General features: G+C 51.8%; 2 protein-coding genes across 2 annotated transcripts; both read left to right on the top strand.

The window, feature by feature from the left end:
• The first annotated feature begins 688 nt into the window (after positions 1–688).
• Positions 689–19857, top strand: LOC138688215 (centrosome-associated protein CEP250-like). The gene is made up of 21 exons (XM_069799366.1): positions 689–871; positions 1250–1306; positions 1893–1961; positions 2025–2107; positions 2680–2845; positions 3585–3691; positions 4733–4960; positions 5068–5148; positions 6035–6179; positions 6464–6610; positions 6804–7034; positions 8624–8817; positions 11061–11188; positions 11394–11563; positions 12075–12150; positions 12366–12565; positions 13315–15729; positions 16500–16655; positions 17053–17196; positions 17364–17414; positions 19666–19857. The coding sequence occupies exons 1-21, from the start codon at positions 689–691 to the stop codon at positions 19855–19857; spliced, it is 5223 nt and encodes a 1740-aa protein (XP_069655467.1).
• Positions 19858–20801: 944 nt separating this feature from the next.
• On the top strand, positions 20802–26616 carry LOC138688211 (endoplasmic reticulum-Golgi intermediate compartment protein 3-like). The gene is given in 7 exon segments (XM_069799358.1): positions 20802–20943; positions 20946–20991; positions 21201–21271; positions 21884–21971; positions 23284–23354; positions 23356–23407; positions 26519–26616. Coding segments are annotated over 7 exon segments (471 nt in total). The 5' UTR covers positions 20802–20898.

Below are 26616 nucleotides of genomic sequence, written 5' to 3'. Positions count from 1 at the left end.
TCCCTGGGCGATGGACCTTTTCCACGGTCCCTGCGGTCCCACCCTTCTTGCCCCAGTGGCCCCAGCCCCCGCCATCCGACCCTCTGGGCTTTCCTCGCGCTCCTTCTCTCCCAGCCTGCACCGGGGGCGCTTTTTGCCCCCAGCGTTCTGCGGGGCCCTTAACGGTCTCTGAGCGGAACGCGCTGGAGCGAACGGCTGCCGGGGCGGCCTCTCCCCCGCGGCAGCACCGCAGCCCAACGCCGCACCCTCAGCGAGGAGCGAGAAGGGAGAAGCGAGAAGGGAAGCGCTGCCACAGAGCGGCCCCGAGCGAGCCCGGCTCTCCCGCCCGGCGCCCGGTCGCGCCCGGCCGGCAGGGTGAGCCGCTGCGCCCGCCGCGGCAGGCGCCTGAGCGCGGCCCGCCGGGGCAGGCCGCGGAGCAGCCCCCGCCGCGGGGCCCGTCAGGCGGCGGAGCCCGGCTGGAGAGCGGGGGCATGGCGGCGCGGAGCCAGGCCTCCGTGCGGCGCCGGCTGCAGAGCTCGGAGGAGGCGCAGCACCGGCAAGCGGTGCTGGTGCGGAAGCTGCAGGCGAAGGTGAGGAGCGGGGGCGCCGGCCCGGCGGGGAGCTGCCCGGGGACGGGCCGCGGTGGCGGGGCCGGGGTGCCCGGGCCGCCCGCGCAGCGCTGAGAGGGGCCTCGGCGGCGGCGGCGGCGATGTCGGGGGGCGAAGGCGCGGCCCCAGCGGGGCCCTCCCCGGGGCGTTCCCCGGCGCTGCCGCGGGCGGGACGGCGCCGAGCCCGCAGCTCGGGGGAGGCCCCGGGAGCCGCCCTCCTCCGCCCGGCCCGGCCCGGCCCGCTGGGCGCCTGGCCCTGCCGCTGTCACCCTGCCGAGCCTCTCGTGAGGGCTTGTCCGTGCTGAAATAAAGATGCCCGGCTCGCAGGCGCCTTTGTTGGGCCACGTTAGCAGGGGGCCGTCCCAGAGGCAGGAGCCGAGCCGGCGGGGGTGGTTTGGGGCGGCCCCGGGCCGAGGCAGGCAGCTCTTAGGATGAGCAGGTGGCAGTACGCGTAAAAGAAGCCCCGTCTCAGTTTCTTCCGTACGAGATAAAGTGAAGCTTCCCTGTATCGTAACGACTTCTTGTTGGCGGCATCGGCACATCGGCAGCGCTGTGAAACGTACTGTGCTTGGGCTGTAAAGACTTGGAGAAAAGCTAATGCAGGAGGAGCCGAGCCTGTTACAAGCTGCATTCGCTCATCTTCATTCTATGTCTCTGTCCAGGTACTGCAGTACCGGACTCGGTGTCGAGAGTTGGAGCAGCAGCTGGCAGCAGGAGGGGTGAGTGTGCAGGTTGCCAACTAAAGACCGTGTAGGTGGCGTTTGTTAAGGCGGGCCAAAGCAAGCTCCCCAAAGCAATGGCAGAGGGAAGCAAGATTTTGCTGCCTGAGGGTTTAAAGAAGCGCTGTAAGTTTGCCTGCGAGTGTTTTGTCCAGTTGCCATTCTTAGAGGAGCCAGTGGTCCCAGAAATGCGGGTGCAGGAAACCCTGTGAAGGGGGATTTTAGTTTTGAGAAAGGGTGCTTTATTGCTGGCGTAACATTTTGTCCTAGGGCTCAGGAGAGGGCTACACTGCCTGTTAGGTTATATGGCCGCCTCTGAAAAAGAACGGGTTGAAACGTGGCATTTTGGAAGGCAAGAATGCTGGCGTTCAACATACGGCTATGTGCTTTTCTTTCTGCTTCACGGCTAAAGTAAACCTAGGAAGAACAAAGGGTAGGAGAGTAGGAGAGCATTCCCAGGCTTCAAGTCGAAGTGAGCGCTCACGGTTGTGAGCTAAGGAGACCTAGCTGCGAGAGTGCCACAGTGGGGGACTGAGGAGAGCTACTCGCATTGAGCACCACCCTTCCCCTCCCTTGCTCTCCATAGTCACGACACTGTTACGCCTGGAAGAAGCCACGAGCTCCTGAGCTACCCAAGCGAATGGAGCGGAAAGCGGTGGATGCTCACAGCAGTGAAGGGAAGACAAGAATTTGACTAAACTTTTCCTTTCTTCTGAAGGGACCCCTTCCAGGCAGGTGGGAAGCCACAGAAGACCAGAGCCTGGAGAAAGCACTGCTTCAGGTGGAAGAGGAGCAGCAAAGGTACAAGGAAGAAGCGTTCCCTCATACCTGGTATCCTGGATGCTCGTGGAAGTGAGGGAAAACCTGTCAGTGCTCCCTGGTCTCCCCAAGGGGAGCAGTTGGGCAAGCTGCTTTGAAAGGAGAGAGGTCCACAGTCTGTTTTCTGTGGTGCAGTAATAGTGTTGTGTGCTGAATGGCTCTGTTTTGAGCGGGGGGTTATTCCGGGTGACTTCCAAAGGTCCCTTTCCAGCCTAAATTATTCTGTGGTTCAGTAGGTGAGCGGGTCAGGAGAGTGCTAGAGAAAGGTGATGCGTCCAGTGATCAGACAGCACGAAGGGGAGGCAAGACGTGAACTGTGGGCATCATCAAAGTAGAAGGGGAAACCGAAATTGTAGGTGGAAGTAGAAGGCTTAAAGCAAGGAGAAGCAAATGAGTATGCCATCACAGAGAGATCTTAGTTAATCCTAGAAAGCACTTTTACTGCCTCTCGGTTTGACAACAAAGTCAGTGTTGAGGGAGTTGGGAAATCACGGAGGCGCTGCTTGTGGATAGCAGTTGTTCAGTGACCTCATTGCTGTTTCTCCCTTTCCAAGGTGTGAGAATCTGGCAGAAGTGAACACTCTCCTGCAGGAACACCTCGAGGAAGCGAATGAGGTTAATTCAGCCCTTAAAGAAGATGTTGGAAAACTGACGGTGGATTGGATGAGGGCCCGGGAGGAGCTGGAATTGAAGGAGAGCGAGTGGCGCGGTGAACGTGAGGTAAGGATGGGCGACGGGAATGTCAGACGCGATGCCGGGGTGGAATGAGAATGGGTTTTATTTCTGGCCTGGAGAGCTTGCTGTGTGAAAGTCGTGGCACCGTTGAGGCTGTCTTGGTGTTTATGAGCAGAAGACAGGGGTGTGAGATGGAGGAGTGTCAGCAAATTGTGGTGATGGGAGATGCCCGCGTGCTGTGACCGTACTGCTCGTTCTCAAAGGCAAATGCTTGCTGTTGCTGGGCACTGTAGGGCAGTGACCCATGAACGCTCGTCTGTTTTTTAATAGTTCCTAAATCTCTGTCTGCAGCAGTGGAGACCGAAGAGAGGTCAGTGTGTTTTCGGATTCAGGGTAGCCAACAGAAGAACAGCACAGGCCTCCCTTACCAATAGGCTGTTGCAAGCAAATCTGACACTGGTCTCGGAGGGGCTTGTTTTTGTCTTCCTCCACCGAGCCTGTTAGACACCTCTGCAAGGCGAGATGATGAATCGCGATCAGTTTGCTTTGTTGATACCCGCGCCTGCAGGGGAAGTGTGGATGTTCCCTTCTTTGCAGTCAGGTGGCAGGTCTACTGAGGATGCCTCTGTGGTGGCTCTTCAGTCCTTGATGCCCCCCCCCCCCGATTGGAATAGTTCTTAAAGGAGACCCGGTGATGACGGTTGTGTACCCTCCCCTCTCTGAAAGGCTTGTACAGTGACAGCGAAGGCTGAATTGGCATTTCTTTTTGTCTTTGCCTGTTTAGCTTTATGACAGCTACCTAAGGGGTGAACGCAGCCGTCTACTCAGCCTGTGGCGTCAGGTGGTAACCTTCCGCTGTCATTTCCTGGAAATGAAGACTGCCACTGACCGGTGAGTAGAAGTGAAGGCTAGATCTCGTTGCAGAAAAAACACAGCTTCCCTTCACAGCTGCTTTTTGAGCCTTGATGTTACGCTAGCTGCGGCTAAAGATACCATTTCTCCTTTGGCAGTCTGAAGCGATGGCCTTAAGCATGCCTTAGGCTATATTCAGAATCATTTTGTTTGATGCTGGTTTTCAGGTAAAGCTGAGGGGCTCAGGCTATAAGCAATGCAGGGGCCCTGAACAGGTGAACTTGGCTATGGTGATGTTTGGGCATATTAACACAGACACAGGCATATGTGGACGAGTTGGGAGAGACTCACCAAAGCTATGCATGCAGCATGTGGAGCGGTCCCCTTTTATAGAGTTTGCCTTAAATCTCACTGGCTTTCCTTTCCCACTGCTCCTGATGGAAAGATCATTCGTGAATATGTATATATTTATTTTTTCCTTCTCATTTCCAGCTTACGTTTATCGTGGTCAGTTTGCATCCGCTTATTCCTGTACCAACACTGTTGAGAGAAAGAATAGCTTCTCTACCCTGCTATTACATTTCTCCAGTTGATGTTGCTTAGTTTGATCCCTCCCTTTTATGATTGTTTTCTTGTTCTTGGGCTCTCTGAGGTTCCTTTCTCACAGGTGCCTTCTGTGCAGAGAAGAATAGCGTAGCCTAACAGTAAATTCTTCTGGTGTCAGCATGCAATTTCAAACTCTGGGTTACCGTCAGCCATTTACCTTATTTGGTGATAAGCTTTCCTTAATGCGTAGAGTACGCCTGACCCGCTAGTTAATTCTCGAAGCCTTCTGGCTGTTCCATACATTTCCTCTTATCTCTGGGGAGAAAACAGATTCATTCCTCAACCGTCAAATAGACCCATTGCCCAAGGGTCAAGATGTGTCCTGATCCCAAAGTGTCAGAGGAATGATTCGTCCCCAGCGAAGATGTCGTCTTTCCTGCCGGCTTTTACTGTTGCGCAATTACGTGCTTCGGAAGCGAGTCAGCTGATAAAGGTGGTGGTGTGAACATTACCTCTTTCTTGATTCTTTTTCAGAGATTTGTCAGAGCTGAAGGCAGAGCAAATGAGGCTTTCTGGATCTATACTTGTAAACTGCTCCCGCCTAAACTGTGGCGTACGGCCCTGGGAACCCGTTACGCTGGGTAGACCTGTCCTCGAGGATCAGGCACAGCAGCAAGCGGAAGAGGAAATAAGCCGGAAGACTTGGGAGGTGATGCACTTACAAGTCGAAGGGGACCCGGAGAAGAAGGAGCTTCAGGACAGGTGAATGTGTTTTAAACTTTGCTGTTAGCAGCGTTATCTTCTGTGGGTGCTCGTTGGATTCATAGGATGGGCTGTGTTCACGTTTAAAACGCACCCATTCTGCACAGCCTTGTTCCTGTCCCTAGTCAAACTATTGCCTTCAACAGAACGGACAGAAAAAACCGTCTGACAGACAGAAGCTCTTGTGAGTAAGGCAGGACTGGAAAAGAGATGGCGTATTACAGTGTTTTTGCTGTTAACTGATTCTTGGTGAGAAATGGAGACCAGCGTAAAGAGAGCTGTGTCTCTTGTACAGCCCTTTTGCTACCCAGGGCTGTGCTAAAGGAGTTGGGAGGAATTTGCACAGGACCATCATATGCAATGTAGCCCCTCCGTACTGCCGTTTCCACGCTAGACTGAGCGCAGAAGGCCTTTGGGGCAAGGAGTGCCATTTTGCAACATCACACATACTAACCTGAATCATCCTGTGATCCTGTGATTATTAGTTTGGGAAATTCGTACACATCTCCCCAGATAGATTGCCAGCTCTTTCATCAGTTCACTGCTGAAGGCAAAAGTAATTGTGGGACTATTAAGGTGGACTTTTTAAAAGTCTGTCTTACCCAAAGAAGAACTTTGGAAAGTCTTGTGTCCAACGTACGAAAGAGGAGAGGGAGAACTAACAGGCGGGAAGCTGTTAGCTACCTGAAAGGCGGTTGTAGCGAGGTGGGTGTCGGTCTCTCTTCCCGAGTAACAAGTGATAGGACGAGAGGAAACGGCCTCAAGTTGTGCCAGGGGAGGCTTAGATTGGATATTAGGAAAAATTTCTTCACCGAAAGGGTTGTCAAGCATTGGGACAGGCTGCCCGGGGAAGTGGTTGAGCCACCATCCCTGGAGGTATTGCGAAGACGTGTAGAGTGTGGTGCTTAGGGACGCGGTTTAGTGGTGGACTTGGCAGCGTTAGGTTTACGGTTGGACTCGATGATCTCAAAGGTCTTTTCCAACCTAAATGATTCTATGATTCTATACTCGTGGTTTTGGAAATGAGAATGTTTTTTACGTTAAAAAACTTGTTTGTCTTTCCCCTTCTGATAGACTGAAGGACTTAGCTGCACTTGAAGGAGAACACTCATTATTGCAGAGCGAGTTGGTAGTCGCAAGAGAGATGCTGGAGGAATCGCACCTTCAGAGGGATCTGCTGAAGCAAGAGAAACACGAGCTTACCGTGGCACTGGAAAAGGTATGGTCACCTTATTCCGAGGCAGCACTTGTGGGAGAGGCAGTTGTGATAGCAAGACCACCACAGATGCTGTTTCTGGCAGTAGAAGACAGGGACAATGTTGTTGTCCTTCTTGGAAAATGGCGATCGGACCACAGAGGCTCTGCGGTGTCGTTAGTGCCCACGTGCTTGTTGGGAACGCTGAACTGGGAGTGTGTCAGAGACACAACAGGGGATCTGGAGTTGCTGCTTGAGGTCAGGGATTTTCCTGTCTTTGTTGTCATGTTGTTCTTTTGTCTCTTCAGGCAGAGCAGTCAGTAGCAGAGTTGACAGGGGCTCAGAATAAGCTGACTGCTGAAATAGCCGATCTACACGTTGCAGCAGCGAACGTGAGCAGTATCAATGAAGCTCTTGCGTTGGATAAGGTGCAGCTGAACAAACTTGTGTTGCAGGTGAGCAGAGTTGTCAAAGATCTTGCCAGGTGTTTGTCTCCAGCTGCTGCTGCTGCTGCTTCTCAGGCTTCTTGCCTTCGGACAGTATGACTGTCTGAATATGGAAACGTTGCTCTTTTCTCTGTCCAAGCCAAAGCTCCTACAGAGTAAATCTTACTGTTATTTTATTTCCTCTGTGCTTCTGCGATTGTAGCTGGAGCAAGAGCATGACGTTCTGTCAGGCAAAGTGGACGAGATGGAGAGAGCAAAGATCTCTGGCCAGGAGAAGCTGAACTTGTGTGAAAGAACAAATGAGGCGCTGAGCGCAGAGAAAGCCCACCTGGAGCAGCTGCTGAAGAAAGCAGAGGAGCAACAGGAGGGGCTGCAGGCAGAGCTGAGGATGCTGGCAGAGGAGAAGGCAGAAACCCAAGAGAAACTCATTGAGGTGAGACCAAAAACCTGGTGCTTTCTGGGTGGGCTTTTGGCTGCTTGGCTCAGTGAAGCTGTATCTGTTGGATTCTGCAGTGTTTTTTGTCAAGGAGACACTTGGTAGCGCTGGGGGTCAGGCGGCGTTGTTTACTTCCTTCTGGAAGCGTGTTGATGGCTTGCAGAGCTGTTGTGCAATTCTCTGGGTCGTCCTCTGCTTCTACAGATTCCTTTAATCCACCTGTCTGTGTTGGCCTCTTTTTTGGCTTTTGATAAGCTGCAGAGAGGTGATTTGCCTTGCCCACGAATCTGCGTGAGGCTACTACTCTCACATGCGTCGAAAGAAGCAAACAGGGTAGCTCTTCACCCATTTTCTGAGGCCAAAAACCCCCGGGGCTGCATGTTTCTATTTATGCTTTTTGTTGTGAAGTCTGCAACTTTCCAGGCTCGGCTTGTTGGGGCCTAGAGGGCGGGACAAAGCGGCGAGTCAGTGTCTGCTGTCTTGTACTGCTAAGAACGGGAATGGCACCCTGAAATTGTTGAAACTGTATTTTACGACCTACATGCTGCTTTGAATTGCTAGATCCTCGTTAGGCTTTGAGGGAGAAGCTGAGAAAGAGGTGGTCACAGAAGACTGTTTACTCTGGACTAACTGGTTTTGGTAGAGTGGAAAAAGAGCTTGGGAGAATTGCATCGCTGGAGGAGACTAGGGAGTTTGCCATCATTTCAGTGTCGGTTTCATAATGTACAATCTTAGGTCTTATGGGGTAACTTTGAGAGGAGAATTGTTTGTTTCTGAAGGTCTGTTCCCTGTTAGACAGTCTTAGTTTTGGAGTACGTGGTCTGTTTGGCAAATACCCATCAGAGGTGTATTGGCATCACTGCAGAAGCAAGCTGAAAAATCACGGTTAGTCTTCAGGCTTGAATGCCAGCAAGGTCTATTGGGCAACTTGTTTGTGTAAGACAAGTAGACAGTATTGTTGACACGAACTACTGTCCAAGTAGAGTCTACCATCTCTTTGGCCACACCAGCCGGACTTCCGTAAATCACTAAATGACACTGCTCACCACAAGGACTGTTTCCCTGCCAAGGATCACCTCATTGCATCCAACTGCCGTACACACTGAAGTAGGTGTGTGGTGGTGTTCTGCGACAAGGTGACGCTTTGATGTTGGTTTTTCTTCTTCTAGAAGGAGAAACCATGTGTATTTCCACTTTGTTCGGCAAGCAAAGTTGCTCTTGCTCAACGGTTCCTGAAAATTCCCAGCACTGGAATAGATTCTGATAGAATTTTAGTTTGCAAGGTGGCAGTTGTGGAAGATGTGGTATTTTTGCGTGAAAAGATGTGGTCTGGGTGTGTACGTTTGTCCTGAAGGGGCCGTCTGGTCCCAGGCAACCCAGCAGGGCCTTACACATCGCTTTCAGGTTAACAGCCCTAGTGCCTTTTGGCAGCCCAGGGTGTTAGGGCGGCATGAAGCAGATGCTCTTAAACTTTCAGGCCAGAGTACCGGAGCTCTTTCTCCTCTAGCTGATTCAGAAGTGGCGCTGGCTGGCTCTGCACAGAACTCCAGAGAAGGGACTCTAACTGTATTTTGTCCCGCTTTCAGGTTCACCGCCAGCAAGAGTCAGCTAGCAGTGGTCTGGAGCAGTTGCGGCAGGAGTCCTCTCGCCAAGGACAAGCACTGGCCAACGTATCCAAAGAGAAGGAATTGCTGGCGCACGAGAAGGCTGCCTTAGAGGTGCGACTGGCAGCCACGGAGCGGGACAGACGAGGCCTTGCAGAGCAGCTGGCAGAGGCCAGGTAAAGGCAGGGGGGAGACCCTAGGCAGGAGATTATTTAATGTCTGTAATTATAGAGGTGATAATCATGACACGAGGGTTCATTGCATCCTGTATGCTTTTCAGCTATTTTCACCTTCCATGGACAGAAAATGGAGGAATCTCGAGAAAAAAAAAAAACACCAAACCAAAAACCCAAACCAGTACAGCATGGTTTGAATGTTATTTTTCTGACAGCTAAAGCTAACAAAGCTCTCCTGAGCCTGGGGCTCATGTTTATGCCCCCTTGCACGTTCCTGTGTGAAGTCCAAAGCAAGCCAGCGTAATTCCTCAGTATCTGGTACCTTGGCTCTGCATTGAGTAGTAATTAAACCATGCAGATGTTTACTGAAACCCAAAGCTTCTCTCTGGTTTCGGTTTCTCGTTCTGCGCGTTTGAACTTGGATCGTTCCTTATCAAGTAGTTTGACAGGGGATCTTCAGAATTCAAGTCTATTACGTACGGACATTGCGAGTAGGACACTGCCATTTAGGGTGAAGCTAGAGGCTCGTGCTGAAAATCTTGAGGGCCTACTGTTTCTAGTCTAACTCTTGTTACCTGTGGTGCAGGACCTAGAGTTGGTTACACCAGCAGCAGGGAAGCCTCTTTTGAATGCTCGCCAGTCTGCGGGAATTGTTGCCCATCATTGATGTGTGGGTCCGGTACTCCCTACCACGTGCTGTTTTGAGATAGACATCATGGAGGAGTTTATGCAGGGCAGGAACAAGATTTTGTCCTTCTGCTGGATCAGGTTTCTAAGATCACGTGTGACAAGTTCTGCTTTTAAAAAAAAAAACCAACCCCAAACTACCCAACGTATGGAGATGTTTGTCCTCCTCTCAGGTCTTTTTTAGAAGACTCCTGACCTTGCAGAGCTGTACAAATGCGAGATTGTTTGTCACGCTTCTTGACTTTGACGCCTTACCACTCCAGAGTATGTTGTTAGCAAGGCTGATAAACACCATTTAGACTCAGTCTGTTTCTTGAGAGCTGCTGCTGCTTCTGAGCTCCAGCTCCTCTTAGTTGATCCAGCTGAATTATGTTCTGTCAATTATTGGGCTGCAGCAACTATTCTTGCCAGATGTTGTTCTCAAGAGCCTGTTGTTGTCGTCACAGTTTTGGACTCTTATCTTCTCTGTTCTGTTTTAGAGACTGACTTTGATTTATCCTTAAAATGGAGCATATTTACTTTGGACTGCCAGACATTGGCGTAGTCAGAAATATGTGCTTGTTCTCCTTCTTGAAGATACATCCTCCATCGTCCATCAAAGCAGTGAAATCCTACTGTTGTGGGTCTTAGTGTTGTACCACTCGGGTGCCCCTTTACCCTGAAGGATGTTATCCTGGTTGCACGCCTGTTCTAGTGAGGCAGTGCTGTGTATGGTAGGAACCTGGCACACAGGACGCCGTGTTAGATCAGGGAGGCAACTTCAGCTCCTGGTTGCAGAGTCCTGTGTGTCATACGCAGCAGCTGGTTGAAGTCTATGGATGTAACAATTTGCCTCCGCAGTACTACAACTTCCATTTTAAAGAGCGGCAAGCCATTTGGGCTACTGCCTGCTTAGTTAGCAACGCTTAGAGAAAAGTAGCAAGTTTTTCTCGCGAACTTCCAAGAGTTTAAACTGAAGGCTACCTGTCTCTCCTTTCAGGTAGTCCTTGTTCAGGTAAAATCTAGTTCAGATTTCTTACAAATGCTGCTTACAAGCATGAGCTTTTACTGTATCATCTGATGTATTGCTTTAGTCCCTTTGAAATATAGGGAGTCTGGAAGATCACCTCCCTGTACGTACACTACGAACAGCATCAAAAAGTCACGAGTCAGCCAGGGAGATGCTCTTACTCTGCGCCCCTGCAGAGCAACCTGGAAGTGACGATGAGCAAAGGGCTGTGAGCAGAGGCTGGGCTTTTGCTTGCTGGCACAGACTTTGTGAGCACAGCTACCCGTGCGTCATAGATCAGACAATAGCAATTTAAGATTTGGCGATGGAGATCAAACTCGGCTGGGCTTTCTGTGTTACGCTAGGTCATAAGTAAAGCCTGGGCATTCCCTCGGAGGGGCCTGCATTGCTCTTTTAAATGGCAGAAATATGCCTTCTGTATACCAGTTTCCATGCAACCCATTTTCCGAACTGAGGGGTAGGGATCTTGAACCAGCTCCTACTGGACTAACTCCCTGTGGGCGTCAGGAGCAAGAAACTCATTTCTCTCCGTATTGGCCTCTTGTAGGGCCGGGAGGGAGACCCTGGAATCCAGCCTGCTTGAGGCTCAGCAGCGCTTATGTCAGCTGGAGATCGCCAGGAGTCAGCTTGAAATCCAACTTCAGACAGTCAGGCAGGCCAAGGAGGTGATACAAGGTGAGAGCCTCATGTGCTTTGTTTCTGGTGACCCCCCTGCCTAGGGAGGATGGTATAAAAATAGCTCTCCGTCTGCAGTGCTTCTAAGGAGTGAAGGAGCTGGGGACAGATCCCTCCTACACTGAAATTCAAATGGCTTACGGTTAGTGAAGTCAGAACCGCTGTTTGTGTAGGCCCTGAATCTTGCCATTTGTCACGTTTGCAGGGGAAGCGAAGTGCCTTCAATGTGAGCTGGAAGCAGAGAGATCTCTCATGAAGCAGGAACGGGAAAACATGGCGCAACAGCTCTTGCGGGCAGAAGAGCAGTATAACGATACCCTCAAACTTCGGGAAACGGATCACGAAGTGGAAATAAACAAGCTCCTGCAAGAGCTGGTAGGAAACAATATGCTTCTGAAGTCTTGAGGCAAGCTTTGTGGGCTGGCTTTAGAAGAATAATAGCCTGAGCGTGTGAAATGGCAGCAAGCGTCTGTCATAGGCCACGCGTTGCTAGGCCAGGCAGCAGAGCCAAGAGCTCGCACTTGAAAGCACGTGAAGACCTACAGGACTATGCCGGGACAGTAAATGCAAGCCACGGATTCCGTGTGGGCCTAAGACGAGTTGAGCAGAAGGTTGGGTGGTCCCCACCCAAGGCATGGCAGTAAAGGGGTAGGATCTTACCAGACTCCTGTCTACCATGAAGTAGACTCCTAACTTTCCTGCCAACTGCAGTCGTGGGAACTTTGTTCCTTTCTTTCTGTCCTTTCACGGTTGACAGAGGTGTTATCTTTGGGCTCAAAGCATACAGAACAGATGGAACAGCCCCTCGTTCCTGGGCTTGAACTTGAGTTCGTGGCCCGTCTTGTGACTAGGGCATCGGGGTGCTGGCCTCTTTCTCACCCTGCAGTCCATCTGCATCTTCTCCTTGATGAGAATGGAGTTGAGCTTTGAAAATAGAGACTCTGAGACTAGAGGGAAATCCCGTAGGCGAGAGGTGCTAGGAAACAGGCAGCCGCCAGAGAGGGGAAGGTAACATCTCCTCTTCTTCCGCCAGCTTGACCCTCCTTTTAAGTTCCTTGATAGGACATGATTTATGGAGGGCACAAAGCCACTACTGTGCGCTGTCGAGGTGGGGGTTTGTGGGAGGGATGAAGCTTCCCATTTTTTTGAGAAGCTTGGCTGGGACTCCCTCCTGAAGTCTTTTTCTCCCCTCATCAGGCAAGCGAGCGGGAAGGGCACCATTCAGAGCTACAGGAGATGCTGGAGCAGTGGGAAAAGGAGAAGGCAGAGACAGAAAGGGAGCACGAGAAGAAGCTGTTTGATATGAAGCAGAAAGTTGCTGCCATGCAAGCTCAACAAGAGGAGGAACGGACGAGAGTGGAAAGTGCCAAGCAAGAGGTAGAGACCGTGAAAGGAGAATTTGTGTGGTTTTTTTTACTCTTCTGGGCTCCTTATTGGCAGTGCTTCTCTGGACACTGTCCGTCTGGGTGGAAGCGTCTCTTCGATACCCCTTTGTAAAGAGGAGCGATGCCTTGGCAGCCATGAGACCTTTGTGCCGTGAGGGACAGGGCCTGGAATGCGAGAGGCTACCACAGTGTAGGTTTGAGAAAGGCAGGAAGCGCGTTGCAGCCTGAAGAGAACATGAACACCGTAACTGTGTCTGTGATCTGACCGCTACTCCTTCAAGAGGGCACAGTGGGGTTCTAGAGGATGGTACCATGAAAACTCTACACGGTAGAGGTCCAAAAAAAACCCCAACGCCCAACCCCAACAACGGGAACTCCCATGTTGGGGTTGTTCTGTCTTCCCTTCCTCCCTCCCTATCAGAGAGAACATCATCGTGCCACTGCCTAAATCATGGTTAGTCTGGACTTTAAATCCTGGCTGCAGTTCTGGCAGCTCCTCCCCAAAAGAACACGCTCGAGCTGGAAGAGGTTCGGAGAAGGGCAAAAAGGAAGACGGGACTGGCCGAGTAAGCTGGGAAAGACGCAACCGAAAGGGTGGCGCAGGAAAGGTCTTACAACATCCCGAGAGGCAGGGAGGGAGGGGGCAGCCCCTGACTGCCACTGAAGCAGGAGTTCAAATCTAGTACGAAAAGCAAACATACATGGGTGGAATTATTGAACCTCTTTGTCACTGTTTTGCAGCAGGAACGGGACGGACTGCGAGCCGTTAAAGAAGAACTGGTACGGGAGATGAAACTTCTTCAGGAATCGGTCACAGCCTCCGAAACCCGAGCAAATGCAGCAACAGATAGGAATCGCTGCCTTGAACAAGAACTTCAGACTACATTGTCTATCTTAAAAATCAAAAACGAGGAAGTGGAAACGCAGCGGGAGAAAATCCAGATGCTCCAAAAAGAGGCAGCACAGAGAAAAGCTTTGCAGGAGAGTCTCACTCGTATGACTGCCATCCTGTCGGAGAGGGAGGGAGAAATGAAGTTGTACCAGGAACAGGTGAGAAGGCTGGAGAACCAGAAAGAAATGCACGAAACTACTCTCAGTGAGGTTATCAAGGACATAACAGAGAAAAAACAGGAGGTTGAATCCCAGCAAGAACAGATACGGGAGCTGGAGAAGCAGCGAGAAATGCTGAGGACTGCTGTCAGCAAGATGAGCGAAGAGCTGGAGGAGAGAGACCGGGAGATCCAATTCCAGGAGGGGAAAATAATGATTCTAGAACGAGACGGTGCATCACAAGTGAGAAATCTGCAGGTGGATCTTGATCATATGAAAGGAAACTTGAAGGAGAAGAATTTGGAGCTTCTGTCTCTGACCCAGCAGATCCAAGCGCTGGAAATGGAGAGAGAACAGGCGAAATCTCTGCACGCGAGCCTTGGACACCTGAGGGCAGTTCTTAAGGACAGAGAGAGCGAGTGTGATTCTCAAAGGGATCAGTTACGACTCTTGCAGCAGTACAAGGAACAGCAAGAGGGCTACCTGCAAGAGCTTCGTGGTACACTGGAAAAGATGACCCTTTCTTTATCTGAAAAGGATCAAGAGCTTGAGTCGCAACAACAGCAAATCCGGGAAGCTGAGGAAGTCATGGAAATGCAGTTAAGGACTGTCCGTGACCAACTGGAGCAGACCTTAGGAACCTTAAAAGAAAAGGACAGACTCCTAGACATCCAAAAGCAACAGGCAAGGAGCTATGCGGAAAAAACAGAAGAACAGATGAATGTCTTGCACAGAGACTTAGAGTACACTACAGCAATACTGAAAGAAAAGGATTTAATGATTGAATCTCAGAAGGAACTGATTGAGACCTTCCAAAAAGAAGAGCAAGACTCTGGACAGCAGAAGGAAATTCTGCAGCAGCTTCAAGTGGCACTGAAGGAAAAAGAACAAGAAATGTTATCCCTTAGAAAGCAATGTGAGGCGTGGCAGGAAAAGGAGGAAAAGCGTGAAGCTGAGCAAACAAACCTCCAAGCAACAAAGCTGACTCTGAAAGAAAGAGAGGAAAAGATAGAGGTTCTGGAGGAAGCTCTCTCTAAGCTTCAACAGCAAAAGGAGGAGGCAGCGAGGCAGACCAAAGCCGTACAGCAAAAACTAGAATACGCTGAATCTTCTCTAGAAGCGAGAGATCAAGAGATAGTGTCTTTGCAAGAGCACGTCCAGGAGCTTCGAGAGCAGAAGGAGTTAGAAGGCAAGCAGGCCAAGAGTCTAGAGCAGGATCTAGACAAAATGAGCCAAATCTTGAAGGAGAACCATTTGGAGTTCCTCAGGCAGACAGAGCAAATGAACATGTTCCGGCTTCGTGAAGAAAGCACGAAAGTAGCACTAACATCATGCCAGCAGCAAGTGGATCTGCTTGAGCAAGCGGTGAGGAAGAGAGATGAAGACAACGAAACTCTCATGCAAAAACTCCAGCGCCAAGAAGAAGAACTGAAGACCTTGCAGAATCTCCAGCCTAGGCTAACCAAGAAGAATGAAGAGGTTAGGCATGGCAGAGAGCAAGAGAAGCTCCTGGAAGAAGCCTTGCATGAGAAGGAGCAAGAGACCAAGGCTGAAGGTGAACTAAAAGAGTTAGAAGAGGAAGTAAGAGCTCTTCGGGAAGATCTCCAGCATGTTCAGCCGACTCTGACAAAGAAGGATGAGGAGATCGAGAACCACAGAGACAGAGTCGGGTACTTAGAGCAGACTCTGACAGAGAGAGAACAAGAGCTTAGGAGGCAGAGTGAGCTCTTGAAACAATTAACATCAGCTTTGCGATGGAAGGATGGCGGGGAGACCCTGCAGAAACAAATCCAGAAACTCCAGAAATGGGAGGAAGAGGAAGCAGAGAAGCGGCGAGTTCTCCAGGAGAGAGACCGTTCCTTGCAAAGACAGAAGGAGCTAACGCAACAACTGGAGGATGAGCGGAAAGCCAACGGGGAAGAATTGGAGCGCACGATTGCTATTTTGAAGCAGACCGAGAGCAGAGAAGTCAAATGGAAAGAGAAGGCACAAGCACTGACTCTTGCCCTTGCCAAGAGTGAAATGGCCAATGGGACTCTGAGGGAAGAAATAGCCATCCTGCAGAGCATGGTTTCGGAGAGGGACACGGACCGGTTTCATCATCAGGTAGGCAGTGTGACTGATCATCAGTCAACTAAAAAGTCTATAAAGGATTCTAATGATGATGCCCATAAAGATACGGGAATATATAGTCCCATAAATACATGACCTGCTTGGCCAAAGAAACTGCGGTTGTAGCCAGCAGGCTTGCCTGTCTGCGTAGCTCAAGGCATTCACCTGCTGAAGTGTTTTCTGTCAGCCCCCGAACTACTGAAAGAACTACGGAGCTTGCTGTTAGAGTTACCCCAAGCCCAGACGTTGGGGATGGGTAACTGGTTCTCTCCTGTGTAGGCAAGCTTAGCCAACGTGTCGTGGTTGGGGTTTGGCACGGAAAGGAAGGGGCACAGCTGACCAAACTAAGGGACTGACCTTAGCAGAATTTTGTAACGATGGTTGCACAGCAGCTACGCTGACGGTGCTTAGAGGATGCTTTCAGAGATGTCGATTTCGGAGGTACAGCTTTTCCAGTGTATTAAAAATAACGGCATTCGTACCGTTGCCTGATCAGGTGAAGGGCTTCATTGCGCATTCAGGATGTACTTGTGCTGCGGTCCAAAAGGCCGGAAGGCAAATCTGTGTGGATTTCCCCACGGCGATCGGGAGGAGGGCCCCTAGGAAGAAAGAGAGTGTGTTGTTTTGGCCCGTCAACCAGGAGGAGCAGAAGGGACTTGGCACTGTCCATTCCCGAGTCCGGTCACTCTCCCCGACTTGTCGATTCTGTCCCTCCTAACCTTTATGGGGCACCAGCTCACATAAACTCCTCTCTGTATACCCAGCAGGCTATTGCAGAAGGGGAGCAGCTATCGTGGCTCTCGGAGAAGAGACTCCTGTCACAGCAGCTGGAATGTCTGCAGCGAGCAGTTGCAAGGCTGGAACTGGAGAAGGCGGAGCTGAAGCAACTCAATGCTGAGCTCAGGAGGACTCTCGAGCAGGTAAAACAGGCTTTCACTGCCTCTGCAAAGCCTCACGGTCCTCTGGATCACAGCACATTTCCACAGACAGCACTTTGGAGTCCTCTGCTTGTTTCCTTCCCTCTCCCACTTCCCCCTGTGGACGCACGCTTTTGTATTTTCTCTCTCTTCTGGCACCCCGTTGCCTTCACAAATGCGCATTCGCTCCGGTCCCACCCTTCCTGCCCCAGTGTCCCCATACACGCACGTTTGACGCTCTTGTGTCAGGAACTGTTTCCTCTTGCTCTTTCTCTTCCATAGCCTACTTCGAGTGCTTTTTGCCCGCAGCATTCTCTGGGGCAGTTAACAGCCTCTGAGCAGAGCAGAAATCTCCTTGCCATGATGTCCAGAGCTCCTTTTGCTCCTTGTTTGGTGGCAGGTTTCTGTGACCCTTTCTCCTATCACCAACGTGCAGGTGGAACGTGAACGGAGGAGACTGAAGAGATATCACAGTGGTCGGTCGCTGCCAGATGCGTGCGGATTTTTGCTGTCTGACCAGCACAAGATGGCTGCTTCTAGACAGGTGAGAACAGAATCTTCCTTGGTGGGAGGAGGGTCTGGCCATACAGAGGAACAGTGGCAAATCCCAGTGGCAGCATCCCCCCAGTATAGACCTAAGAGAAGTGGAACGTAGACCATGGCCCTGGCCAAACTGGAGACCAAAAGGAAATCCTTGCATTTTCTTCGCAGGAGGAGTCTCACGCTCACTGCAGTCGTCGATTAGCTGAGTTGCAGAACCAGGTGAGGAGTAGGAAAGCTCTCGTCAAAAGCTGCCGTGGCTGTACTGAGGGGCACAGCTTTGCACGATGCTACAGCCCGAGTTTTGTTTGGCTGTCGGGAAGTGAGTACACCAGGCAGTGGAAATACCCAGTCAGTCAGACACATCTGTTGGCCATGGCCAAACAACATCATGCACCTAGGTCTAGTCTCTGGCTTGCCTAGAGGTCAGGCGTGGTGGGAGAGGGATTGGAGGAAATTCAGAGAACTGGCACTCGCCTGAATATGGAGAAGATTCTAAGGATGTTCCCCTTGAGTCTTACTCATCTTGTTGACGGCTTCCATTTTCCCTTGACTCCGTTAACGGTAGAGCTTGCACTCTATCAGAGCTCCAGGGATCTGAGGCAGCGCCAGAGCTTACAGCCTTCGGGCAACCGTTAGTCTCCTATTGCTATGCTGCGCTAATCACGATCCCAGTATCGGACCGAGTCGGAGACCTAAGCGCAGCGTGGACGCTTGTTTTATCAGCGTAAGAATGTACGTCCCAGCTCCTGAACCCTATCCCATCCCTTGACAGCGGTACTGGCAGTAGCAGCAGTCGCCAGGCTCCTCTTCCACGTGCTTTTAAGGGTCTGGTATGCCCTGGTCTCCCTGAGGAGGTGAATCTTCGCAGGTGTTCAGGGCAAAATGCCTGTAAGATTTATGCGAGTAAAGTACACGGTGCTCCGCTCTGGCAAGTGAGCCGAGCGTACCGCTGAAGCCATCAAGTTATACCTTAAGGGTGTTTTCACCAGGAAGCCTCAGCGCCTGAAGTTCTGTTGCTACAGATAACGGATTGAACCCCCTTCCCCCTGTGACGGTTGTGTCTGCCTGCACTGTGGACCTGCTCCAGCAGTTCGGCAGGAAAGTGAAGGTGCTCTGCTCAAAGAATCGTCCTCAGCTGGCTAGTTGGGGCACTCCTCTGGGTCTGGGAAACAGCGGAACTGGAACGTGATCTCCCCCTTCCTGGGAGATGCTCTTAGCAGCAGATGGCCACTTCTCCCACGCATACCTCTGGGTTACCTACCAAAGCGTGGGAGGCTTCCAAGCCCCGTTGCAGAAAGGTGCCCTTATTATTTCAGAGAGAAGGTCAGAGCTGTCCCTCTCTTCAGGGGTGGTGTTCCCTAGCCTACGCGTATCGTCTGCTGTGAAGTCCCTCCGACGTCTTGCTTTCCGTGCGCGCTACCGGCTTCTAATTCGGCACCTCGCGTTCCCCTTCCGGAGCTGGCTGCCCGAGTTTCCCACCTAGTCTGCTCGAGATGCTTAGCAGATTAGGGACCCTCTTTTTGTCTGGTTTGGCTTTACGTTGGCAGACCTTGGTATCGTAATTCGAACGGAGCAGGTTCCATAAGCCATAAAACTCCTTTAGGAATTGCTTCTGTTATTTGAGTTCATTTGCCAAGAAAGAATATTTTCGTACTCCTAGCTCGAGGTTGGGGATGGCATTCCCACGTGGGACAGAGCCCTTGGCAAAGCACATGTCACTTTGAAAACAGAGGAGAACCTCTGGCCTGAGCTGTTCTCCCCGAAACAGCAAAGCACCGAGCGCTGCTCCCAGTGCTGGCATCTCCTCCGCTCCAAAGCAGGCAGAGGGCAACATGCCAGAGCTGCTGTGGCTGCGCTGCCCTGCAATGCTGACAGGAGGCGAGAGCAGCTGGGTCTCTCCCACCAAAAAGCCCAGCAGGCACAACCCGCTGTTGCCAGGAAGTAATAAGAGTTTGAGGATTTTGAAGGCCTCAGCAGTCCTTTAAGGCTCCTTTGCCCCCCGGGCTGTGCTCTGAAGTTAGGAAGAGTGAGAGTTTTCTCCCGTTTCATGTGCTAGCTGTCAGGTTTCTAAAGTAGATCGTAACAGAACGGTTCTTCACTACCTTGTGTAAGCAGCAGTCCTCCTGCTGAGGAGAAAGCAGGTGGAACTAAGGTGGCAGCAGCCCAAATCTCTCCTTTGAAAAAAAGGGTTGGGTTACGAAATCCTGTAGAAACCTCTCTCTTTAATATGCATGTCACGTCTCGGTGTTGTGCCTTGTGAATGGTATGCCAGAAAGAAACTCGGAATTGCCGGTAATCTGAGCTCAGTTCAGGGTGGCTCTGGCAACCTCTTAGTTCCCATTCCACAAGGACAACATGTTTGTCAGGGCTGGAGTTGGAGGGTGCGTCTTCCCTGACGGCCGGATCTGTGGAGCTACGGATGGTCCTAAGAGCGTGGGCTTGTCTGAGCTCGGCCTTTTGCCTCTTTCAGGTGTCCCTTCTGCAGACGCAGCTGGCACAAGAACGAAAATACAAGCAGGACTATATCGAGCGCTGTGCCAAGACCAGCCAGGAGCTGTCAGACCTTCACCAAGAGCTGTCTCGCTCCTTAGCAGCTGTGGTCAGGGAGCCGAAAGCTGCTGTTCTGGAAGCAGAGGCTCGGAAGCTGGGTCAGCCTCTCTGAACCTTCTTTTCCTGTAGAGGAGCAGCTGCAGCATCACGGCGTTCCGGTCTGGTGCCCTTCCCGGAAACGTATTATGTTTTGCTGTGGGAAATGGGGGTACATCTGTTCTGTTTGCGTTCGGAAGCATTTCCTAGCGACAGGGATTTAAAAAAATTTTTGTTTTAATAAAAGAGATTTTGCAGGACTGCCCTTTTTCAACGGGGGTACATTGGTTCTGTTTACGTTCGCAAGCATTGCCTAGTGACAGCGATGTTTAAAATTTTGTTTTAATAAAAGAGGGTTTGCAGGACTGCACTTTTTTAGTAGGAAAAAGCAAGGGCTAGGCAAGTATGTGGCTTAGGAAAAGCTTATGCTGTCTTTTTCACTTGCACGAGTAAGCTATTGCGAGCTGCTGTACGATTTAACCTCTTGAGTTCGTAGCCCTTCCCTGTGACGAGAGAGGGAAACACGGAGGTGGTAGCAAGAGGAAGGGGTGAAGGGCGCAGGCCAGGGATGGGAGGTGGGGCGAGAGCGCGGCGGTTTTTTCCTCCCTTTTTCCTTCTTTTCCTTCCTTTTTCCTTCCGTGCTTCGGCACAATAAGCGCTGGTACTCTCCCGAGGTGATTGGCTTTCAGCTTTGTCGCTGCGACAGCCAGCCTGAGGGACAGCTCGGTTGTTCTCCGAAGGGCGGGGGTCACAAACGCCAGCCCTTTCAAAGCTGGAGGCAGGGGATGGGGAGGAGGTCAAACTGAGTGAAAACTGCTCTCTGCCAGCAGCTCCGCCTTGGTCTCAAGCCCTTCCCAGCTAACCGATCTCGGCACAGTCAGCGTCTCTCGGGTGTCCTGGAGAGGCCCGGGGGCCGCTGGCAGGGAGGGTCAGAAGAGGGCGAGGCGGCAGCGAGGACCTTCCCGCCCCGGAGGAGCCCGGGAGCCCCAGCCCCTCCCCGCCCGTCCCCCCGGACCCCCCCTCGGCCGGCTTCGGGCCGCGCTGCCCGGCGGGGCGGTGGCGGGGCGGTGCCGGCCCGGCGCCGGAAGGCGGGTTTGGTTCCGGGCCGCGCGGCGCCATGGACTCGCTGTGGCGGCTGAAGCGGTTCGATGCCTTCCCCAAGACAAGACCCTGGAGGGCTTTCGGGTCAAGACGTGCGGGGGCGCGCTGGGTGAGCGGGCGGGGTGAGGGCGGCCGGGGGCCGGCGGGCGGGCCCGGGCCTCGCCGTGGGGCGGCGGCCGGCGGGGGGGCCTTGCGGGCCGGCGCTCGGCAGCGGCTCGGGGCGGCGGCGGCGGCGGGCGGGCTGAGGCGGGACTGAGGCGAGGCGAGGCGGGCGCGCGCGACCGGCGGGGCTGACGGCGGTTCTCGTCTCCCCGGCAGTGACGGTTGTCAGCGGGCTCATCATGGTGCTGCTTTTCTTCTCGGAGCTGCAGTACTACCTCACCAAGGAGGTGAGTGGCGGCGTCGGGGGGGGCCCGGCCCGGCCCGGCCCCGCGGTGCTGCTTCTGGCCGGGGCGGCCCTGCGGCCCGGGGCGGCCTGCCGTGCCTCCGCACCCCCGCCGAGCCGCCGCCTCCTCCGCCGCCTCCTCCGCCGCCTCCTGCGGGCTGCCCACGCGGCAGCTTCACCCGCCGCAGATCTGCGTGGGGTTTTTTTCTTTCTCCGAGCTGGTGGCCTTGAGGCCGGGAGCGGGCTGCCCTCCCCCGAAAGCCGCTTGGCGCCAAGGGTGGCTTGTGGCTTCCTGTAACGCGGTGGCAGGAGAGCGTCCCAAGGTCTCTTCTCGCTGCCTCTGCCGCCTACGAGCAGGCAATGCAAAGGAAAGCAAGGAAGCGCGGGAGCCCCCGTCCCCACCCCAGGTTCTAAGATTCCCAAGTTACTACCTTTCTTAAAAAAAAGCGTTAGAAATGGCAAGCGCTTGGCTGCGGTGGGAGGCAGCAGCTCAGGTGTCTCTTGAATCCCACCTCTTAAAAATCAGCTGGTGAGCCAGAGCAGTCGAGGGAAAGAAGGAGGCCTTTTGATGGGCTTCCAAGTGAAACAGGACTCTCCGTTTTTCCCTTGTTCCTAGGTTCATCCGGAATTGCGCCTTGACAAATCAAGGGGAGCTAAACCGAAGATCAATCTCGATGTTATTCTTCCGCATACGCCTTGTGCTTGTGAGCCAGCCTTCTGAACGTTGGGGATAATTTTCATACTTGCCGAGGGCCCGACAGGCTCGGTGTGCCCGGTGCTTCCGAGTGCTGCGCTGCTGCCTGGGCCACGGACAGGGAGGAATTGGTGATCCCTGGTGGTTACGCAGTGATTCCAGCCAGGCCCGCTGGGCGCTTAAACCAGCGCTTCCAGGCAGGCTGTATTACCTTTTGAGATGATACGTGAGGCTAAGGTATAAACCCGCTTACGTTTCTGTGCGGTGTGGTGCTTTGTCAGAGAGCTCGGTCATACTGAGAACGCTGGCACAGCGTTCGGTGTTCGCCTGGGACTCGAGATTTGACTGTACTGTTGCTGGAACACTTTAGAGTCTCCTTGGGAAGTTACTTGGCGAGGCGCAACTTTTCCGTGGTTTTTGTACTTCAGTTCTGACTGCAACGCCAACGCCACGTGATAACCTTTGTCCCGAGTTTTTAAAACCGGAGTGAGCGTTAATAGTCGGGTTACCTTTTAACTAAATTCAAAACAAAGCTGCGGGGTGAAGCGACGGAAAATTTTGCAAGTCTTCCTGCGTACCGCTGCTGTGCACGTTATCCGACTGTGCGCTAATCTTCCCTGCCTCTTGTTGTGTTGCGGTAATTCCTTTGGGTAGTGCGTTGGGCTCTAAATGTAGTGAGTCTGACTTCCTTGTGACCACCCGAGATACTGTTGGTCTTTGCCTTCCTCACGTTTAAAAGGGCGCGGGAAGGCCAGAGAGTTCGGAAGCCCCTGCTGTTTTGTGCAGAGAAGCTGTCAGTCTTCTAAGAGAGCGTGTAGCCGGCAAGCGCATCACGGTGCTTCGATACCGGGCCGAGACCCCAGACCTTCTCCGTCTTCTTTGTGAAAAGGGGTCAGGAGGAAATGTGCTGGTGGTGAAGGGGGAAGGGTGAGGGGGTAGTGGTAGGAGGCAGCTTTCAACCAATGTGAAGCTTAACTCCTGTACTCCTGGAAATGGTTATGGGCTTTGAGGGGTTTGGTTTTGGTTTCTTTTGTCTTAAGTGTATTGCCTTTCAGGGTAACGCTTTCTGGGCAGCTGGAAACCGTCCTCCTGGTGCACCAAACCCAACCCCGTATTTGGAAGGGTCGTTCAGGGTGCCGCAACGTGCGTTTTGTTCCCTGTACGTCACTTGTCCCCAGCCATACGCCCTCTTCGGCTTTGGCACGTTCTTATCGCCCTCGCTGCAAGAGTCTGTATTTTCACTGGCTGAATGCTTCCTCAGCCTGCCGCAGGCCGTAACAAACGTGTGTTTATAGACCGCTTTCCTTGCTCACTGATTTCAGATTTGAGCATCGATGCCAGGGACGTAGCAGGAGAGCAGCAGCTGGATGTAGAGCACAATCCGTTTAAACAACCAACGTTTGGATAAAGCCGGCAATCGTGTGAGTCCGGAGGCCGAGAGCCACGGTAAGGTGCTATTCTGCCTTTCTTGGGTGGACGCTCTCGTCGTCTTTCCGTCACCGTGTGCCTGTTTTGAGATTCACGGGCACAAGTGACAGCTGAAGAGCATTTAAAGACCGCAAACTTTTGAAGAGTTTATAGCACGCAGATCTCTTAAACTGGCCGATCAGGCGAACTCCTGTTATACTGGCAGCTTTTGCGAGGCAGATCTCTGCCTAGTCCCTCTGAAATTACGACGAGGACTCACGGGTGCATTTCAGGAATAAAGCTGCTGCGTGAATGGTCTTTTATGACTGGGAATCAAGCAGCTGTTCTGGCAAAACTTGGCTTTGGTTGTACCTTTAAATCGCAGTGGGCTGGCAAACGGGACGACCTGGTTAGAGGAAAGAGCCTCTCTCCAGGGAAGGCTCCAGTGACTCGACCCTTAAGCCCAAGCTTGCACCTTACTGCATTGACTTTGTGTGTGCTAATGCCTCCCTAGATAAATATATTTTAGTTGGTTTGTCGGTTACAGGTTGTAGTAAGTGGTCCTTGGCTACATAAACCTCTCCTTTACATTCGTTTGGTGTTATGACTCATCGTTGCGCTTCGATACAAACCAGAAACGATTCTGGCAAAGTGTTGCAACCTAACAGTAATACTGTCCTGACTTTTCCTTTCCAAGACACGAGCTCCTTCTTACTTTTTCTGGGAGATGGTGCAGTTCTACGTGTCGGCACGAGCTGAATCTGTTGATTTGTATCACTCGGATTGAACTTTTCTGTTCTTGAAGTTGCAAGGCTAAACTAAGCCAAGAGCTGAACGATTGGTAGGTACGGGAGTTTCTCCTGCTGCCACGGGAACGCGGTGATAGTGCTGTTACTGCTGTGTTCGCTTAGCAGCCTTTCTGTATTCAGAGGTTGTGGCGTGACAAATGTAACGCCCGGGGACAAAACCAGCTGTTCTGTATCTAATTCTCTGTTAACGCGTGTAGGCCTCCTGCCTTACTTGTATTGCCAGTCTCCGTTGGCATTACTCCGTCGGAACCGGTTGCTCTGGCTCCTTGTGTGATCAATGGAGAGGAGGAGAAGCTCGTAAGGAGCAAACGGTCTCACCTGGAAGAGGCATTTCAAAAGAGATCAGATGCATTGCAGGCAACAAGCAATTTCTTCTGCTGTCTGGAAAGAGCACGCGGCTAGTTTGGTTTCCATCACCCGTGTTGCAGGTTAGGTCAGAAGTATCCACGCGTCTTCATTAAACTCTACGATTATCAGTTTCTGTTAGTAGCGCTGACCTTCAGTCAGTTACTTAAATGGCAGCCGTAGCAGTATTGACCTTAAATTTAGTAAAGCATACCCAACTTTTACGGAGTAGCGTCTGGAGGCTTTTCCTAATCATAGTTACATTAAAATAGTTAATAGCTGAATGATTTCTGTGGTAGGTTGCGTTCTGCGCTTGGGATGTCGTCTTACTCCTTTCCATTGAATGACAAGAAATGACTGAATTCTTTATTGGCGGCTCTTACCGTTTCCTTCCTTTTACCGTGGACAGAGTTTTCCAATTTCACGCATCATATCTGCGTGCAAGTTGAGGACCGTGTTAACGGCAAGAAACCCTGCGTGTAGAGTTCTATGCGCTGCGGTTTCTTTGTAGTATCCAGGCTGTGTGCATTCCCTCTGGATGCTGTCTCTGCGACAGCTCAACGGGCAGCTACTGATTCCATTTAAAAAGCTGTTACTGGTTGCTGTGTCTTGAAAGACTCCGGGTATCGTACAGGTGTTCTTGTTGAAGTGGTGGGAATCATGGCTTTGACAAAGCGTCGCGATTATTTAGCTGTATTCTTCCCGACGCTGTCTTTGAGTGTAATTACGAGATTAAAAGCCGTACCGCTTTTTGAACAATGAATTCTTAAGTGCGCTTTCAACTGCTTTGAATGTTGGGAGCTTTAGAAAGAAAGTCTCGCACGGTTGTTTACTAATGGGGATATTTTCCTAAAAGCTCTTATTTGCTTGAGCGTCACTGCCGTAGAGTATGTGATTAAAGAAATAAGGGTAATGACTGATTTTGATGCCCATTTCATGGTTTCCATTTAAAATCTCTTTTTTTTTCCTGTGGCTAGTACGAAATACAGACTTGTTTAATACTCGCTTCCGTCCGCCTGTTATACCCCCCAGTCTCAACAGACAGGGCCCTGATAACGTTTTATCCCCTCAGCAGTGTCTGACTATGTACCTTGTCCCCTTCCCCAGCGTTAGTGATCCAAGGAGCCACCTTTTCAAGGCTTATAGAGGGTAGCGCAGCCGTGCCTGGATAGTGAGCCTTAGAGGGCTTTTGTTACGCAAGAGACTTGGTCCTGCCCTTCAGGGTTTGTGCGTTGAAACGGCCTGCTTTTAAGGGGGCCTCTTATAATAAGAGCCAATGTTTTTGTCCCTCTTCAGCCTTCTGCACGTAAGACCATGAATTTCCATGAGTTCGTGCCCCAGCCGTACTGCGGCTGCGCGTTCAGCACACACGTGGCACAGACATTGTCAGAATCGTTAAGTCACGAAGAAGGTAGAAATTCCTTGGAGACTTCTAGTGAGCAGGGGTTAACGTGTGTGCCTTGTCAGCGTTGTCGTCCTGGAGGACTGGGTGCCAATTTTCCGTTCGGGAGACTCTCGCTCTGATCTTGTTTCACAGCAAGGTATAACCGTGTTCCCTACCCGTCTTGGGACAGGATTCTGCGTTGTGCACTGTTGACTGCCGTTGACTGCTATTTAAAATTTTGTTTGTGTAACAGGTCCTGTTACAATTGTCGCCATTTACTGTGCGACGTTGTCTGAAGTAGACGATGTTTTAACAAAGCCTTTAGGCAAGTAACGTCTGATCAGCGCTCCAGCGAGGCTTACAGATAGCCGGTTCTTGCTCTGGAGGGTGCGTTTGAGATGACAAATGTCACTCTGCTTCTTGGTCTTACTTCGCACCTCAGCAGGCTCTGCGCATACCGTTTCAGGTGGGCTTTGGGTGCAGGACGCGCAGCTTGCGACACAGAATCGTTGCGTTTGTGTGTAGAACAGTTGTTGCGCACAGAACGGAACAAGAGTACAAGATAGCGTTTCTAGTCACTGCCTCGTCGCTTTGCATCCTCTTTTGTCTTAGAGCTGGGGAAAGAAGAAGAAAAAGTGTTTGATCCAAGTTCTTTGGATGCGGATCGCTGCGAGAGCTGTTACGGGGCAGAGTCGGAGGACGTGCGGTAA

The sequence above is a fragment of the Haliaeetus albicilla genome, chromosome 2 (assembly GCF_947461875.1).
Source record: "Haliaeetus albicilla chromosome 2, bHalAlb1.1, whole genome shotgun sequence".
In the NCBI taxonomy this organism is placed as follows: Eukaryota; Metazoa; Chordata; class Aves; order Accipitriformes; family Accipitridae; genus Haliaeetus; species Haliaeetus albicilla.
The sequence above is the reverse complement of the archived record's forward strand: the minus strand, read 5'-3'. Positions and strand labels throughout refer to the sequence as shown.